An 18,448-nucleotide genomic window follows, 5' to 3' on the forward strand; every position below is an offset into this window, starting at 1 on the left:
CCCCAGAAATACCCTAGCAACAATTCATCGTCTCAACCATCCAAACCCCGTTCTAACCAATACAGGGACAACCCATCCCTTCATTAGCAGGAAATCGCCCCGCTGTTCCGGTCATGTGACAGAGACTGATCCAATCCTGATCCAAGAATAGAACGCCCGGCCTGGCGGCTTCCCTGTTCACCATGGAAACTGCCGCATTCTTCCAGGCCCCACCTTCGTAGGAATCGGGCTCCTGCAAGTGACGGACAGCCATATTTTCGAATCACGAGCCAAGGCAGGTTTTAAAGGTGAGCTCTTCAGTGGGAGGCTCACCGCCTCGTGTTGGGCAGGGGGATGGCCCGCTGAGAGAGATAGGAAGGCACGTTAAACGAGGAAGTCGAGAGTTATCCAATCAGAAGTCGAATAGATAAGTAGAGGCGGAGCCTAGGGAAAAGATTGGCGTAAGGCCAGCCAATACGTACAGCCCGCGGTTGGTGCTCCACGTCGGCATCGGGGTGACCAAGATGGAGGCGCTGATCCTGGTAGGAGCCGGAGGGGCAAGAGGGGGGGAGAAGGCGAATTGCTAGGGTGCGCGCCCGTAACCATGGAGACGGGCAGGTGGGCGGGACGGGACCACTACTTAGCCTTCCTCGGACCTGGGCTGGATCCTTGGGCTGGAACCCAGGCCCAGGGGTAGAGAAAGAGGCTGGGTTGGTCCAGTATGTCAGAAAGGGGGAAGATTCTGTTACTGGGGTGGAGAAGCTTCAGATGCCACTTGGAGGCTTTAAGGGCATCCTGCTTTATTGGGAGGTAATTGGGATCTCTTCCAAGCCCTGACTTGGAGCATTTTTGGCCATATGGAGGATGCATAAAATGGGCCGAATTAACTGCAGCCTACTGCCTCTGCAATAAATGAATTCCTTAACTTTCGTTAATAGTCGAGAGGCAGGGATAATAAGCTTTTTATTCCCAGTCAATATGTGGTTTTACAAAGGGAGCCTACTCCCAAGAAGAATATGTACAGGCTTCTGGCCATAATTAATCTGCCACTGATGGAGTTTATGTCCTGACACATAAAATCTGTAATATTTTTTGTGTGTGTTGTCTTTTAAAATGTGTTTATTTTGAGCACAAAGGTTTTGTTTTGCTAGCAGGGTTTGGAACACTGGTACATGGAGTACTGCAGTGGCCCAGTGAGAAGAATTGGTAATGAAGGATATATCCTTTTTGAGATAGCTTGCCCACCAGTACTGCATTTATCTTACAGTGTGCACAGATGATGAAAATGTATGTATGTGCCGGAGGGTACACTCTCCATCCCCATCCATAGGGGAACATGTGAGGTCCAACAGAATTTCAGTGTCCTGTGTAATCCTGAGTACTCCCATAATCCCCTTCAAAATGTAAGGATTCCATTCCCCCCCCCAAGTAAAGTCAATGCGTTTACATTTTAAATTTTAGAATCTTTTCTAGGCCTTGTGGTTTGAAAGCTACAAAGCTTTTGAGGACATATATCATCCTTTTGTATGACGGAAATCTTCAGTCTGGTACCTCTTTGCTTTGCAGCTTTTAGTTGAAACCTTAGTGTACTTGGTAAGACCTCAGACCTTATGATCTTGGCCATGTTCCAGATGGTGAAGAATCACATGTACTGCATGTATGCATCTTGTTCATTAGATTTTACTTTTGACATTTTTTATGGATGCTGGGAAGGATTTTTAGCTGTAGCTTTCACCCAAAGTATTTTGCAGCTTGAGGAATAAAAACTTAAAGACATAATATTCTTGGTAAAAGTTATAATAATTATCAGAAACAACATAATCTATAATTAACAGCTGTTTGATAACACCTCCAAATGCTTATACTATTGTCATCCACTATCATCATCCCTTCTTACTCTGATCAGTTTTCACTCCTACCTTTATATTCTAGCTTTTCTATATTTTTAGTGCTTTCTTTCCCACATCCATAGCATTTTGCTTGGAAAAAAGTTTTAACGTCAATGGGTATGATAGTATATGACCTAGAAACTGCCATTTTCTGTCTTGCTGTGGCATCATTAACACTGGAAGTGTCTTTAGGGTCCAGCAGTTGATGGCTTTCTAAGAGTAGTTGGGGAGAAGGATTGTATGTATGCTAGAGTAGGCACTGTGTGGGGTTTTCCCCAGTGGTAAACTTCAGCTGCTATTGGCCCTAGCCCAGTGGTTCTTAACCTTTGTTACTCGGATGCTTTTGAACTGCAACTCCCAGAGACCCCAGTCAGGACAGCTGGTGGTGAAGGCTTCTGGGAGTTGCAGTCCAAAACTCCCGAGTAACCCAAGGTTAAGAACCAGTGCCCTAGCCAGCTAGTGATGATACATGATAGGGGTTGCAGTTCATCAACATCTGAGGGAACCACAAGTTGATCATCCCTGCTTTAGGAAAAGGCTCTATATTTAGATATCAGCTCAAGGGACGTGGTGGCGCTGTGGGCTAAACCACAGAAGCCTGTGCTGCAGGGTCAGAAGACCAGCAGTTGTAAGATCAAATCCACGCAATGGAGTGAGCTCCCGTCGCTTTGTCCCAGCTCCTCGCCAACCTAGCAGTTCGAAAGCATGTAAATGCAAGTAAATAAATAGGTACCTCCTCGGTGGGAAGGTAAAACAGCACTCCCTAGTCACGCTGGCCACGTGACAATGGAAACTGTCTTTGGACAAGCACTGGCTCTGCGGCTTGAAAAGCGGGATGAGCACCGCCCCCTAGAGTCAGACACGACTGGACTAAAAATGTCAAGGGGAATCTTTACCTTTACCTTAGATATCAGGTCAGTCGCAGTTGTGCAGCACATGAATCAAGCCTATCAATGCACTTGCTTTTTGGCAGTTCTAATTTCAGGGGGTTCAGTATTCTCATTGGGCCCACTTCCTCCACATCTCTGTCGCTGCAGCCTTTTTGATTGTTCTTAGCCCTGGTTAACACCACTTGCAGAAGAAGACAGGACGAGGTATGTAGAGGTTACTGCTCCTTCTGTTTCCTACCACTGCACACATGCTTTAAAGAACAGATGAACAGCCAGTGATGGCATTAGCTGTAAGGGTGAGCGTTGGTACCAAGAGGCTGCAGGAACTGGCAGTGGGCCACTTTATGCAATGTGTGGGTTATGGGAGGTACCTGATATCAGTCCTACTTTTGGGGCCAACTGAATTGTAAACTTTTTGCTAAATCTCTAAGTCTCCAAATGGAACACAAGGTCAGTTACTTGTAAAAGATTGCCTTATTAACTGATTTACAAGAAGGACCAGCAGGCTTGTCTTCATTAGCACTGGTACCAGTAAGATAATTTTAGATTCTGGACATAATAATATTGGGGGCCTCCCCATCCTCTTTAGATATTTATTGCTTCACTTCAAATGTTGATGAAGAGCTCTGATGCATTTGGGGTAGGAACTCTTGGTCATTCCATTGAGGAGTCGTGGACTTCTGTGTTGAAAACCTGCCTAGATAGCACCACTGATAAGCCCTAACCAGAGAGAGTAGCCAAATCCTCTTTGGATAAGTTATACCTGCGCAAGCTGATACTGTCTTTTATTGCTCACTGAAAATTTCTTATTCCAGCCTGCCAGGCTCAGAGGCTCCCTTGGGACCCCTATTGACCTGGTGCCTTTGGGAATCTCAGGATGGGGTAGTGGTGGAATTTAATGCTTCAAAATCACCACCAACAATCCTGATCCTGGTCTCGGCAGTGATTTTCAAGCATAAAAGTCTCCCCCAGTCCATCTGAATGCCATTTCAGGTTAAAGATTCACACTTTCCTTGTTTTCAGAGAGCAGATAACTGGCTTCTCAGAGTGATCTGGAAATGGTTGGTATGCCTATTGGAATTTATACTGGGCCTAACCAGAACTTTAGCATAGTACTTAGAGTACATCAGTATTTAGACTAAACCACTTGAGACTGCAGGGTGAGGGAATTCTCTTCCATGAAAAAGGAAATAAAAAGCTGACAAGTTGAGAGAAGTTTTTTTTTTTCCTGAACTTTGTCATTTGGGTTTTTTGTTTTCTTGAATGGGGAAAGATGATGACAAAAATGGAAATCAACCATGTGATCTCCAAATCTTCAGTTTGTAATGGTATGGCCTAGACACAGATTAAAGCCATACCTGAAAACAGCCCTGCCTGGTCTACATGTGAGGCTTTGGATTTATTTTCATTGGCCTGTCCTAACGTATTTGTATTTTACATGACGGGGCATGGCTAATGATATGTGACTTATATATCTTTTCTTGCAGAGAATTCTTCACTGTGCATCAGAGGAGTTGGCATAGTAGGGACATACTATCCCTTTGCATAGGCAGCACTTATTTTTTTGGAAGGCAAAAGAGAATATAGTTGCAGGGACAGGTGTGTAACACAGTCTAGAGTAGAGGATAGAGCAATTTTGCTACTGTGATATCACCAGCATCAGGGGACTGGGGAAATTATAATTAGAGAGTGGATTCTCCCAAGTCCTCTTGGGCCAGGAGCTGTGAAGGGCTTCCACATGAAGCTTCTCTCTGTTTGGCCAGGATGTCCCAGGTAGGGAATATTATGGCCTAGATTAGGCCTATGGACTGGAGGTTTCCCTTCTCTGACTTATGTGGTGTTATTTTAAGTAGCAGATGCCTCCTTGGTACAAGGCAGCAGGTGGTCATCTCGGGTAGTTCTAAGAGGGATACTGATGTCTTAGAATTCTGGGAACAGAAGGGACAAGAAGTTTATTTCACCTATCTCTTTCCCTAGGCAGCCTGTTGGGAAAGGCTAAACTCCTCCATGTGGCTTTTCAACTTGAGGCAATTTACCTCCAGAAGTTCTGTCATTAGTGTTTCTTTGGTGAAATAACACAAGAGAACTGAAGTCTAGGTATTTTTGTGAATATTTGGTTTGTCTCTCTCTCTCTCTCCCCCCACCACCACTTATTTTATTTTCATGTAGCCTTGTCACTATACATGGCCCGTTACAAATTATGAAGGAAAAGGCAAGGCTGGGAGTCTAGGAATCCAGCATTAGAGACAGGAGAAAGAAAGAGGGAAGTACAGGTTAGGGTCAATAGGAAGAATAATCATTTATATGTTTTAAAATATGATATGGCAAAGTTGGGAACTGCAGACCTCTTTTGAGTGGACTCTTATTCCCATCAGCTGCAACCAGCATGGCCAGTTGTGAAGGATGATGAGAGGTGTGGTTCTACAACATGGAGTGCCAAATTTTTCCACTCCTGTGATGTGATGTGGGGTGGGGTGGGGGTTAAGCTGTGGTTCTCAGAGGAAGTGAGTTTTGAGAGGGATTAAAGAAATTGGGAAGTAGCATTATTCCTGTACAGGTGTTGTGGGAGGCAGTTTCAAGCATTTGGATACAGCACAGGAATAAGATACCTTTTCATTGCTGATGACGATACAAAAAGAAACTAATATAGTTTGAGCTGTTGTGTTAATATAATAATTTGAATACCCTTTCCATCCATTCTTAGTATATATATATTTGCCCTCTTTCCAAAAAACACTTCCCCTGTCTGTGAGCCATAAAGGTCTCTAGGCAGCCTGATGGGAAAGGCCTAAGCTCCTCCACGTGGCTCTTCAATTGCCTTTTGCAAATAAAATGGGTGCAGACATATTTCTTGCTGTCTTGTATTCCTTGGCCACCTCTCCCCTTCCGCAGGGTCCTGGCAGCTGTAAAATCTTTATGACGATGCTGCTTCTATCGTGCTGACCATCTGGGCTGTTGCACACCTAGTTTAATTGATTGAAGTTTAATTTATTGAAACTTCAGAATTAAATGATCAGAATAAACTGTGCAGTAACTCTTAACGTCTTGTTTTAATGGTCGATTGCTCGAGGCAGCCCTTGGCTTGAACTAGAAACCTCCAGAGAGAAATTTATGCCGCTTCTGGCCTTCTAGTCAGTGCTCATTATAGATTTAAAATGTGTGTTTATTTGCTGTCTCTCCGGTGGAAGCTTGTCTCTCTCTGGCAAAAAGATGTATAAATTCTTCTCTAGTGCTTATAATGGTGAACATCTATTCTTACGTTGTGAAAATAAGGCAGAGGGGAGATAAGCACTCCCCCCCCCCAACTCCTTTATTCAGTTCATAACAGAGACTGAATATTCCTCTGATGGCATTTCTATGGACCATTAGCTGGTTAGCTTTGGAGCATTGCAGTTTTGTGCTGCAGTTTCAGAGGGCTTTACGGGGGAATTGTATACTCCCCATATTGCTATAAAACAGGGATTCTCAAACAGAAGCATTGCCTAGGGACAGACAAAATATTATAGAAGGGAAGGAGAAATTCCCACAGCACAACTGCTGGTTACTACATTTACCTGTTAAATTTATCTTATGTACGTGTGTGAGAGAAGGAGGATAAAGGTGAAGTTGTCTACCTTGTTGGCACATTCACTTGGTAAAGGATGGCCCGCAAGGGTTGTGAAACTGAGCCTTCCCTCTGCTCATTTGTGTGGCACACAACACTTCGTTAAATTGATGAGAGAACCCTCTACATCTACAGAATGGAAACTTTCGCAGCAGTGGGTTGTCAAAGTTTCTGGCTTCATGGACCATTCTGCCAGAACACTCTTGTAATGTTGACCATAAATCTGCTACTTATTGAAGAGGATCTTGGGAAATCTTTTAGGATCTTGGCCCCCAGTCCTGGTGTGTTCTCACTATTGTTTGGCAAGAGCTAACAGTGCATTCTCAAAAAGGGACATTTAGGACAGAGATGAGGAAACTTACTGGTCCACAGTTACTTACCATTACCCATTCTGTTTGGGATGTCTATCATCTGAACTCCCAGAAGTTCCAGTGGAGGGCCAGAGGTTCCCTTCCAGTGCTCAAATTGGGGTAGATATAGATAAACTGTATTTCTGGAACCCTTGCCTGCTGTTATTTTAGACCTTCTCATTTGAGGAGCCTCTGGTAAGCTGCTGTTTCTACAATTTCCTGGAACACTGTATGAAACACTCTGCATTAGCTGGCCTGGGTACTCCTGACCCCTCCACACTACAACATTTGTAAGATCTAGACTGCTCCTTGGTAGAATTGAGACTTGTTGCCCTGTTTAGCTGGGTAACCTTTTACAATGCTGTTGTGACCTTGAGGATAGAACCACTTCAGGATGCAATGACCAGTGTTGATTCCCAATTCACTGTAGGTCACATGGATTACAATATGTGACTCTACAAAAGGGTGCTCTTTGCTGGGTGAGATGAAAACCTATTAAGTTATATTTGGAAATAGAGCTATTAGCCCTTTAATTATATTGGAGTCAGGACACTAATCTTGAGAAGAACAGATCCTTCCATTCCTGTTGATGTCAAGCACAGCCATTCCTTCAAATCTGACCACAGGCACACTCTGTATTCCTGTTAATTTTGTCTGGTTACATCTAAACACAGGCTTAGTGTCTCTATGGCATAATGGAACCATCAGCTGATCTACTCCATGGGTGGGTCGCCTGCTGCTCCTGAAAAGGGGCTGTTGCAGTGCTTGAGGTGAAGTTCTGTTATACACTCTGACTGTGGCTAGATGGAAGTCAGTGCATCACAGAACTTTGTCTCGAGAGCTTTCCAGCATCTGGCAAAGAGAAGCTGCATAACCTTTAGTACTTTCTCTTTCTTATGCTCCAAAGAAAATGTTAGGAACAGGAAGCTAGCTGCTTTTTGTACTGAATCAAGACCATTGGTCTAGTTAGCACCATATTATTGACTTTTGAGTAGCAGCAGCTTTTAAAGAATTCAGGCTTGAATCTTTCCCACTTCTATAGCAGAGATGGTGAGAACTCAACCTCGCTCCTTCTGCACATGAAGCATGTATGCTACTACTGAGCTACAACCCTCCCATTTGCAGCACACCCTGTTAAGCCTTGTAATCTCAGAAAGAGACAGTATTAGGCTCTTGGAGGCACTGCACCAAGAAAATGTGGGATGCATTTTGGCCTGGTGATAGAATCTATAACTTTGGTTACAGCTCTAGCAAGGTAATACTGGTCAGAACCACATCATGTTCTGTTCTTCATGTGCCAGCTGCAATTTTTCCAGGCCATGAGTTCATCTGCAACCTGGGGCTCACTGGTGTGGTCCCTGACGCAAACCTGTATGCCAATGTTTTTGTCTCTTTGGAGGATCAGATGCCAAGTAGGGTGGAGGCTCCTAGAATGTTAATGCTATTTTAGTTGAACAGGATAGTGGATCAATGGATGACCTGAAAGAAAGGGAGGTGTGTGCATATGTTTGTGTTTCTGTGGGTTGAGAAGCAGAGACAATTGCATGCTTGTTAGTTAGAGGATGACAGCTGCAAAAGGTTGTGGGAAGGATGTGTGTATAATACTGTACTCCGTTTACCCATGACCAGTACAGTATATACTCCTGAGTCCTGGGGCTTCTCCTATTTTCAAGAATGGCCACAGCTTCACCAACATAGTCCTGGAGCTCCGCCTGGTGGTGAATGGCTAGAAGTGGGCCAAGGTGATGGGTGTTCGGGATGCAGAAAGGAATGTGTATTCCCCAAATGATCTGCCAGAGAGATTTGATCCAACAGTCCCCTACCCTGGGCTTTGCTGATGATGTCAGTAAAGTGTCTTGTGGGGTTCTTCATGGTGCATTAAGAATGGATGGCTTGTTGAACTGAATTCTGGGCTAGTCAGTTCCTTCTTGGTCCCTTAAGTCAGTGGTCCCCAACCTTGGGCCTCCAGATGTTCTTGGACTTCAACTCCCAGAAATCCTGGCCAGCAGAGGTGGTGGTGAAGGTTTCTGGGAGTTGTAGTCCAAGAACATCTGGAGGACCAAGGTTGGGGACCAGTGCCTTAGGTCACTTGCCTCACTGGATGTCCCACTTCCCAGCTGCTTCTTGCCCTGCATATTGGTACCCTGTGCCATTCTGTTTAAGCAACTCTTCATACCCAGGCAAGTTTGAGGCCTGCTGCAGTGGCACAGTCACAGCTCCAGGCACAAATGGGACCTTTTCATAATCTCTGTCAAACATAGGGGCACCCTTCACATGTTCTCCCTGCTTCAAGGGTACTGTTTCCATACAGTGTCATAATACGCTGCAGGCACCCGTGACTGGAACCACATAGATCCTTTCCTTGCATTTAGTGCCTAAATAAGAGGAACGGTACTGGCTGGACAGAACAGACCCCAAAGGCTCATCTGGTCATAAATACCTCAGCCAGAAGTGAGATTGTTCCCTGGCATGCTGCTTGGAGCACCTGTGAGGGGGTGAAAAGATGCTCCTTCAACAGCCATGAGAAGCACGGATGGCTTGTCAAAAGGAACATGGGCTTCCTGCCTTTTCAGGCCTTGCGATAAACTGCTGTCTCATGTTGCTTTGAATCTACCTCTGAAGTGTGATTGGTAAGCTTGAGATTGTGGGCACCATCTGGGTGACAGACGCCCTCTCTCAGGCTCTGAAGCCCCACTATATCCTATTCAAATAAGTGCTGCCCTCCAGATTTTGATGGATAGCAGTATCTGGCAAGAACAGGAGAGTCAATGCAGTTTAGTGGGTAGGTCATTGGGAGATCTCAGTTCTAGTCCCCATTGAGCCATGAAAGCTCCTGGGTGATCTTAGACCGGTCCCTCTCTCCCAGCTTGATTTGTCTCGGTGTTGCTCAGCTCAATAAAGCAAGAGGAAAATCTTATGAGAGGAAAGGCTGATGTACGTACAACTAAGGAAGAAATTCCCATCAGCCGCAGCCAGTGTAGCTAATCGTGAATGAGGATGAGAGTTGTGATCTTGCAATATGTGAAGAGCTACAAGTTACCCATTCCTGCTATGAATGTGATTGATTCAGCCTGGCAGAAAGTGAGTTACCTTAACCATTCAATTCCCTATCACCACCACAGTGTAGTTTTAAAAAAGTAAAGCAATAGGATTAAAAACATGTTGGCAACATGATTTGGATAAAGAAGTAATAGGAGAAGCATGGGATAAAATGTGGGACCAAAGAATTATGAAGAACATGTCTGTAAGGTTATAAGGTAATATGGAGGTGGTATTTAATGCCAATAAAACTGAATATAATAAATAAAAATGTATCATCACTGTGCTGGAGGTATAAAAAAGAGAAGGGGACATAATATACGTATGTAGTGGTCATGTGAAGTAAGAAAGCAAGAATGGAAGCAAATTTTTAAAGAAATAAGTGAAATAACTGGATTAAATATTCAAATGTCCCTGTCAGTGGCTTTCTTGAATTTGTTTAAGAAGGCTCAATTATTGAAAGAAAATAAGGACTTAATAGTAATAATGATTACGGCAGCAAGATTAATTTCTGCAAGAAACTGGAAAAATGATAACCAATTCAATTTAGAAGAATGGTATAGAGAACTATGGGATATGGCAATTAATGATAAACTGACACAAGGTATGAAAATAAGAAGACGCCTATCAAAAATAATGGTTTTAAGAAAATGTGGAGTGTATTCTTGCAATATGTATCTTGGAGAAGGAAGGGGTATATACTGAGGGAAGAAACAATGAAGTTTTGGAGAGAAAATGGACCGAATGAAATTTAAAGTATTATTAATGCTAGACCTGAGGCTGATGGTGGCACTGGTGTATTATGTAATTGCATTTTATTATGGTGTTAGGTTTATATCAGATGTTTGTTTAATAAATTTATAAAAAAATAAAATAAAGCAATAGTGGTCTGGGGGCTCCCATGCATAACATTACACTCAGAGACTCTCAAACTATACAACGCTGGAGTGATTGGTATGGAAGTGGGTTATGGATGATCTCAGCTGCTCCTCCAAATTAATTTATATGCAATTCTACACATTGTGAAACTGTATAAAGCAAAAAGGATATTTAGCATGAAATGTAGCATCTTCAGAAGCCCAGTATTCACAAAATTTCTAGTCCCTATGGCCTGAGAAAATCAACTTGCTATGACCCTGGGAGCATGTCAGCTTGGGAACTTTGGTAGGATTGCTGGGTGGAATTTTAGCTCCTTGCTTAGTGTCTTTCCTCCCATTACAAGGAAAAGATATGTAGACCTGCTTAATTTTTATAAATTGTTCATATAAACAAAATCTAAACTAATGTTCTTTGAGAGTTTGGACTTTGTGTTAGCATAATGTAGATTCAGATGTGCTTACATATTAACCTTTGGATGTAACAGCCTGTTTGTGCACCACACTGGAAGCTGTGTCCTCCCTCTGGAAGGGTTATGGCTCTAGATTTCAGGACACGGTTAAAGAGAAGAGTACCTGGCCTTGATTGAATGGAACTATTCAGTTGTGCCTTCCTTTTCAGGAGCCATCTCTCTACACAGTAAAAGCCATCCTGATCTTGGACAATGATGGGGACCGCCTGTTTGCCAAGGTAGACTTTCTTAGGATCAAAAAGATTAAAAGACTTTAAGGCAGAAGATGATTTGTAGCTAAGGCTTGAGCCACATCCGACTTCTTCATCCTTACATTAAAAACATGATTTTTTTTTGCCTCTGGGGAAGAAGGGGTGAATTGTCACTCCTACAAGCTTCCAGGAGCAGCGGTTCTCATTTTAAATTAGTCATAGAGCAGCTTTGTACTTCCTAACACCCCAAAATACTTTTTTTCCCAAGGCTGGAAAGTTTGCTAACTAGATTTGTTCCCCCCCCACCTGCATTTTTGGCAGTCTTTGTGGCCTCTGGGGGCAAAAAAAAGTATCCTCTTAATGCTCCATAGTTGTCGATCGCTGATATGCTGATCCTCAAGAGATCCAGATTGTCCAGTTGTGCCTGTAAAAGCAGCCGAAGTCCAATCTTAACTATTGCCAGCAGGTGTCTGTTTTGTATTCAAATATTGCTGTTGTCGTGGGAAGTGTGTTGTTTCATCCAGGCTCCATTCATTCATTCATTCATTCATTCATTCATTCATTCGTTCATTCACACGAGCCCCCTTTTAGATCTCTGCATGCTTGGTAGCTTTGTATATACAGACTGGTTGACTGCAACTTATGTCTGCTGAAGACTTTTCAGTACACGACTTTTCAGAGTAGACCTTTGGTCTAGATAGGCAGGATAGAAATCAAATAAATCTATAAAATACATCATTTCTTCACCATGTTATCAAGCTCACTTTGGGACTTGCTGGCTTGAAGGGAGGGGCTATTGGGACAGGGTGTATTCCTCTCCCCATAGCCCTCAGCTAAACTGGTCCGATTCACTAGAATGTGCATGGGACCTGCCTCTGCCTCCTCTGCCTCATTCTTGTGAAATGGACAAGGTATGTAACCTGCACTTTAATTTTTTTGGTGAGATTTATGTTGAACGTTTTTATCTTTCCAAAACCATAAATCAGGGATAGACTAAATGCAGACTTCCAGATGTTGGTGGACTGTAGACCCCACCATCCCCAGCCAACACAGCCATTGGTAAAGCCTGTGAGCTCCAATCCAACAATATTTGAAGGGCAGCATATTCCTTCTGTCTTAAGGGTATGGCTGGCAGTGCATGTAAACCAGAAGTGGGGAACTGGTGGTCTTCAAGATGTTCCGCTCTAGCTCCCATTTGTCCCAGCCACCATGACCAGTCATCAGAGACAATGGAGGTTGTTTTTCCAAGAAGATCTGGAGGACCACCACAGTCCTGGTGAATAAACACATGATCATACAGCTCACTTGGGAGTGATATTTGAGCCCACCAAGCCATTTCCATCCTATGCCTTCTCAGCTAAAAAGCCTTTCCTTTTCCTTGCAGTATTATGACGACACCTACCCTACTGTCAAGGAACAGAAGGCCTTTGAGAAGAATATTTTCAACAAGACTCACCGGACAGATAGTAGGTTCTTCTGGGGAGTATGATGGGAAGAGGGCAATCTGGGACCCAGTTGGGCTAATTGTGAGTTGTTTTGTGAGGATTCATCTGGCTGCGAAGTTAGGGGTTAGGAGTTCAATTCCCCATTGTGCCTCCTTGACGGGCTGGACTCGAGGAGCCAGAGGGTCCCTTCTATCTTTGTAGTTCAAAGATTGTATAGATTATATCTATCCAGCCAACTAATTTATGGTCATGTTTCTGTCTAAAAGGCTAGTAAGAGGAAGAGGTAATGATCAAGGTTTATGAAATTGTCCATGGTGTGCAGATGGTGGATGGAGGGAAGGTTTCCTGCTCATACCTTGAAACTAGAATTGGGCATCCAGCAGAACCGATTGGTGAGAGACTGAGGGCAGATAAAAGGAAGTAGTTCTTCATACAACATATAGCTTGAGTCAGGCGTTTGTTTCTTCTCCTAGCAAATTCACCCAAAATTTTGGGACAACTCTGGATGAAACTACTTTTCTTGCTAAGCGATTGCTAAAGGGAAAGGTGACTGTGTCAGGCATTACCCTTCCTCAAGACAATTTGTGTCCTCTGCTTCCAGGAGTCATTACCTTTATTCTGCCCACTTTCTTCTCCCCCTCTTCCACAGGTGAGATTGCACTCCTGGAGGGGCTTACAGTTGTTTACAAAAGCAGCATTGACCTGTATTTCTGTGTCATTGGCAGCTCTTACGAAAATGAGGTATGTGGTTTCAGCAGTCCCACCTTCCTTCTCCAGGTACCATTATGTCCCTTGACTTGTGTGAAGTTTTTAGTTTCCTTTGACACAAAGAATGCTTGTGTTGCTGGTCCTCACTGGAATGCCATGGTAAAGGTGGGTCAATGAGTCTCCCTCCCCCTTGAAAGTATATTTGCAACCCCACAGATTCTTAAGAACAGAAAGATCCTGGTTTATTGTGTCGTTTCTGTGGCCATCGTAGCCTAACTGGCCTCTGTGTAGTTGTTATCCTCCAAATGCTCCATTGCTCAATTTGTCTAGTATCAGTTACGTATGTGTATGTGTGTGCCCTGATGCTTATGTGTGTTCTTCTTTTGCAGCTGATGCTGATGGCTGTGCTCAACTGCCTTTTTGACTCACTTAGTCAGATGTTAAGGTAAGAATCTGCTTTCTGGTCGTGGCTTAGCTCCATCCCTTCAGCCTGGATGAAATTTGGGAGTAGAATGAAGAGAGAGAGCATTTTGCCTCCAAAATATCAGGGCTTGGGTTGGCACATTACTGGGGTCACATTTGCCCTTTTCACCAATGTGTTGGATGTCCAAATAAAGTATCAAGTAGAGTTGAGCATGTTGTACTGTTTTTGGGAATATTTCATGATGCTTCATTATCCAGATCATAACTCTCAAGTCCTGATTCAATGCACTCTTTAGATACCCCCATAATACTCTATTTGAAATACAAACATAAGAGTCAAATCCAGGGGAAAACTAAATTTTTAGTTTGTCCCTTTAAATAAAAGAAGCCCAACATGGTTGGAGCAACTTGTTCATGGTAGGGGGGGCGGCATTAATATGCATAAATATTCAGCTTCTCCTTTTGTGTCTCTTGCAGAAAGAATGTGGAGAAGCGAGCGCTCCTAGAGAACATGGAGGGCCTTTTCCTGGCAGTGGATGAAATCGTAGATGGGGGGTGAGTCCAGTTTGGGCTAAAGATCATTCAGGACCCCTGGATACCCTAAAAATTCTCTAAACTTGAAGCGGCATCTGGTGCAGGGCTTAGTGTTTGCATGCCTTCACCCTCCCTTCAGTGCAAGGGACTTATAGCTCAATCTAATGAGCAACGGCACCTTCTTCTTTTACAGGGTGATTCTTGAGAGTGACCCCCAGCAGGTACTACACAGAGTTGCTGTGCGGGTAAGTGAGTTCATTTCACTCCTCCTCCTTTGGTTTCCCCATCCACTAGCCGTGAACTGACCTAGTTGCAAGACCAGTGGCTTAGCCTTTTTTTAAAAATAAAAGTCAGCCAAGTGCAGTGGCATTGGCTGATTTGAGGTGAGAGGAGAGGAGGAGAAGGGTACTATGTTGTGACAATTGACTGGACTATAAACGACTCTTTGAGAACCTTTCAGAGCAGTCCCTAGAACTACTGAGGAGGAAGTGGGAATTCAAAGAGAGATACATATATTGTTGAAAGTTAGAAAGCAGGGGGGCTCTTTTAACAGAGTCAGGAGACTTACTTTTAGAAGTGTCCATGCAAGCTAATTGTTGTCCCTTTGCTATTTCAGGGAGAGGACGTTCCTCTTACAGAGCAGACTGTCTCACAGGTATGTCTTCTGGCCACATCTTGTTGGGTGCCCTTCATGAAGTCCTGGTTGGACTGGATTTTTTCCAACATGATTCCCTGCATCCTTCTGTTTTGCCCTCCAATTTCTCATTGATGTTTCCTGAATAATGAAGCTCAAGGCATTGAGGGAGGGGAAGATATTGCCAGGACTGCCGACCAGATCTATCTGCAGTTTTATTCACAAGTCTTGATTTTTAGAGTTTGGGCCCAAACTGGGCATTTTGAGAACCTGGGGCTACCCAAATCCAGCGTTCTCTCACTTAGTAAACCCCCACCCGTGTGATCTGGATTATACAACTCTCAGCATTCCTCACTGTTGGCTGTGCTGGCTGGGCTGAAAAAGGAGTCAAAGTCCAAAATATCTAAAGAGCACCAAGTCATGGGCAACTCTCTTAGTCCTTACATTTGAAATGAGATACTTGAAACCATGTTGATAAAATTTCACAGGCCAAGGGGAGCCTAAGTTGGATGTCCAGAGTACTTTCCCTACTCTGTGTATCAGATAAAATAATAGCAGTTCCTACACAGCATACAGAACTTTACATTTTATGTATACATGGTGTACATAGACTTGGGTTTCTCCTTTCACTTAAGTGTGCATGCAGAGCAGACTCCTCTTCTGTGATTTAAGGCCTTTTCCAGTGATGATTTTCCAGCAAGGGCACAAGGTGTATGTAAGGAGAGTTGTTGACTGAATTCCTGTGGCTCTCAATCTTTACCTTGGATGTCTTTCTGCAGGTGCTGCAGTCAGCAAAGGAACAGATCAAGTGGTCACTACTGCGATGAAGAGCCACATGGGATTTGTCCCACTACTGTGTCCCCAGATACCCTTACTTCCCTGTCTGTCTCGCACTGACCAAAATATAACATGACCACATTTTTTGATGTACTTGATGTCCTGTTCTTCATTGTCCCAAGGGGTGCTGGTGCTGGTGCTCAAGAAGCCAATAATAACAGCTGCTTTCAAATTCAGTCTTACATACCGGGATCCTTCTGCCTGTAGGGAAAACACATGTCTTATCTGTTATCCTCTGCCCACCCTGAGTGCTGCATCTTTAGTACAGAAATGTAGCTGTTGTGTGCTTCTGTCTTACAAGCAAACCTTTCTGGGTGGAAATAGGCTGAACTTTCAGAGAAGGATGCAGGTATGGATCAACTAAATATGTCATTTCCCACACCCCAGAAAGTGTCTAAAATAGGTAATTCTTCAGCGGTATGTCCATGATAGGATTGCTTTTATGCTTGTTGTCCTATGCCATCGAGTTGCAACTGACATATGGCTACCCTAGTATGGTTTACAAGGTCTGTGAGATATTTAAGGAATGATTTTACCTGGGCCACCCCTCCAGTGAGTTTCCATGGCTGAGTGGGGATCTGAACTCAAACCTACTGAGTCCTAATCTGTCACTTGAACCACTACACCGAATATGCTTTTATTCTCTTCCCACAAATAGGCTACTTGTCCGGGTCTCTACTATCACAGCCCTTTCAAAAAAATGGACAACCTGTACCCATTTTAAATGCCCCTGGCTGAAAATCATACATATCAAAAATCATTTTTGGTCTGTCCTAGCTCATCTTATGGGCTCTTATAAACCATAATAAAGTTCCCTTTATATCTTAAGTCAGAGTTATTGAAACAAAGCTCTGCTAATAGTTCCCAGAGCATTTTCTTCCTATATCTAGTTGAAGGCAAAGGTTGATCATGATATGCCAGAGTAGAGATGGGGAATCTGTGACACTGGTTCTAAAAACAAATATAGTAACAATACCCTCCACATATTGCTTACTTTCATGTTCCTTCATGGCCCTTGGTTGTTTCACCAAGCAAAGGCACACACTACATGTTGTTCAGCTGCCACCAGTTGATTACATCAGTAGGACAGCCCGTGGGATCAAAACTTGTGCTTTCACTTATTTGCAGCCTGAAATAAATAAAACCCAGAAATACATGTTCCCAGGGTGTAGTACCAGGACTGACCACTAGATGGAACCAGAGACTGCTATACCAGTGGTTCTTAACCTTTGTTACTCGGATGCTTTTGAACTGCAACTCCCAGAAACCCCAGTCAGGACAGCTGGTGGTGAAGGCTTCTGGGAGTTGCAGTCCAAAACTCCTGAGTAACCCAAGGTTAAGAACCAGTGTGCTATACAGTATACAGATGGCTTAATGGAAACACTCTCCTGGCAGCTTTCCGTGAAATGGAAAAGCTTGGGGGTGGGGAGTGGTACGGTAGTGGCAGTTTTCAAGGAAGTCTTCCTTGCAAACAGGACAGCAGGAAATCCAGTCCTTTGGCAGGGCTGGGACAGGTTCTCTCTCTCTACCATGAATGGATGGACACCAGAGAAACTGGATGTAAGTACTTCATTTATCAGCTATTTCTGGTATCCACAGGGGGCCTTGAAACCAACCCCCTGCGGATACTGTGGTTCTACTCTAATAAGAGATAAGAAGTAATTATGTAATGACAAAAAAAATGTACATGGAAATAAAACTGAAGCAAGAATATATGGAAGGCAGAACAATAAAGATTTGAAGCATTTAAAAAATCATCACCTGAAGGATACTCAACAGTTTTTTCTAGCTCTGTTGTATTTTGTTGAAATAATTAAAAATGTAACCCGCAGGATCCTCAGTAAGACTTTAATCATTTGGGCTGCCAAAGGGGAAGGGGAGGAGGAGAAGTGACAAAGCAGGCATTCCTCAGAACTCCCTCTTGTTGAAAAATAACCTGACAATTGCTTTGTGTTTGGGTGAGAAGTATTAACTGATGAGAAAAGGGGTCGGATTCTGGGATTTTCCCTTGGCTGCCTTTTCCCTTATAAAGCTTTGCATCCTTTTTTCTGCTGGCAATTTGGCCATTATATTGTGCAACAACACTGGGCCATTTCCTGGATTTTTTATTTGTGTGTACAGAAGCACAATATCCCACATTAATAGCCGCCTAGAGTGGTCCTCACCGACCAGATAGGCGGGGTATAAATTAAATAAATAAATAAATATAATAAATAATAAACCACAGGGTTTTTTTTGTGGTTTTTTTTTTTTGAAGAATTGGATTTCCTTTGATAATCCATGTATCTCATATGTGCGTACTTCCCAGCTCCTTCCTTTAGCCAGACCAACTAACCTGCTAGCACAGGAGTGACAACATCCTGCAGTGAAGGTCCAATTTTTTTTTTGCCACTGTTGGCCACACCACCACTCTCCCGTGCAGATCAACACAATGACAATAGAAAACTCCAGTGTTGTGGTTTCAATGGGATTTTAAGGTGGGAGGCTTGGAGGGCCTCAACAGAACCTTTCAGTCACTGAACTTTGTCCATTCTTGGAGAGGGTTGAGCCCCCAAAGCAGTCTACATTTATGTGTAT

General features: G+C 43.5%; 1 protein-coding gene and 1 long non-coding RNA gene across 2 annotated transcripts; both read left to right on the plus strand.

Moving 5' to 3' along the window:
• Positions 1-243: 243 nt before the first annotated feature.
• Positions 244-15,964, plus strand: COPZ1 (coat protein complex I subunit zeta 1). Its single transcript, XM_072991132.2, has 9 exons — positions 244-521; positions 11,249-11,317; positions 12,675-12,756; positions 13,385-13,476; positions 13,833-13,888; positions 14,344-14,421; positions 14,594-14,645; positions 15,017-15,055; positions 15,814-15,964. Exons 1-9 carry the CDS (start codon positions 504-506, stop codon positions 15,859-15,861), a joined length of 534 nt encoding a protein of 177 aa, XP_072847233.1. The 5' UTR covers positions 244-503; the 3' UTR covers positions 15,862-15,964.
• On the plus strand, positions 7,546-10,845 carry LOC144586434 (uncharacterized). The gene is made up of 2 exons (XR_013541263.1): positions 7,546-8,652; positions 8,797-10,845. It is a non-coding gene; the product is annotated as an uncharacterized LOC144586434 (long non-coding RNA).
• Positions 15,965-18,448: the final 2,484 nt, after the last annotated feature.

Source organism: Pogona vitticeps, chromosome 2 (assembly GCF_051106095.1).
Source record: "Pogona vitticeps strain Pit_001003342236 chromosome 2, PviZW2.1, whole genome shotgun sequence".
In the NCBI taxonomy this organism is placed as follows: domain Eukaryota; kingdom Metazoa; phylum Chordata; class Lepidosauria; order Squamata; family Agamidae; genus Pogona; species Pogona vitticeps.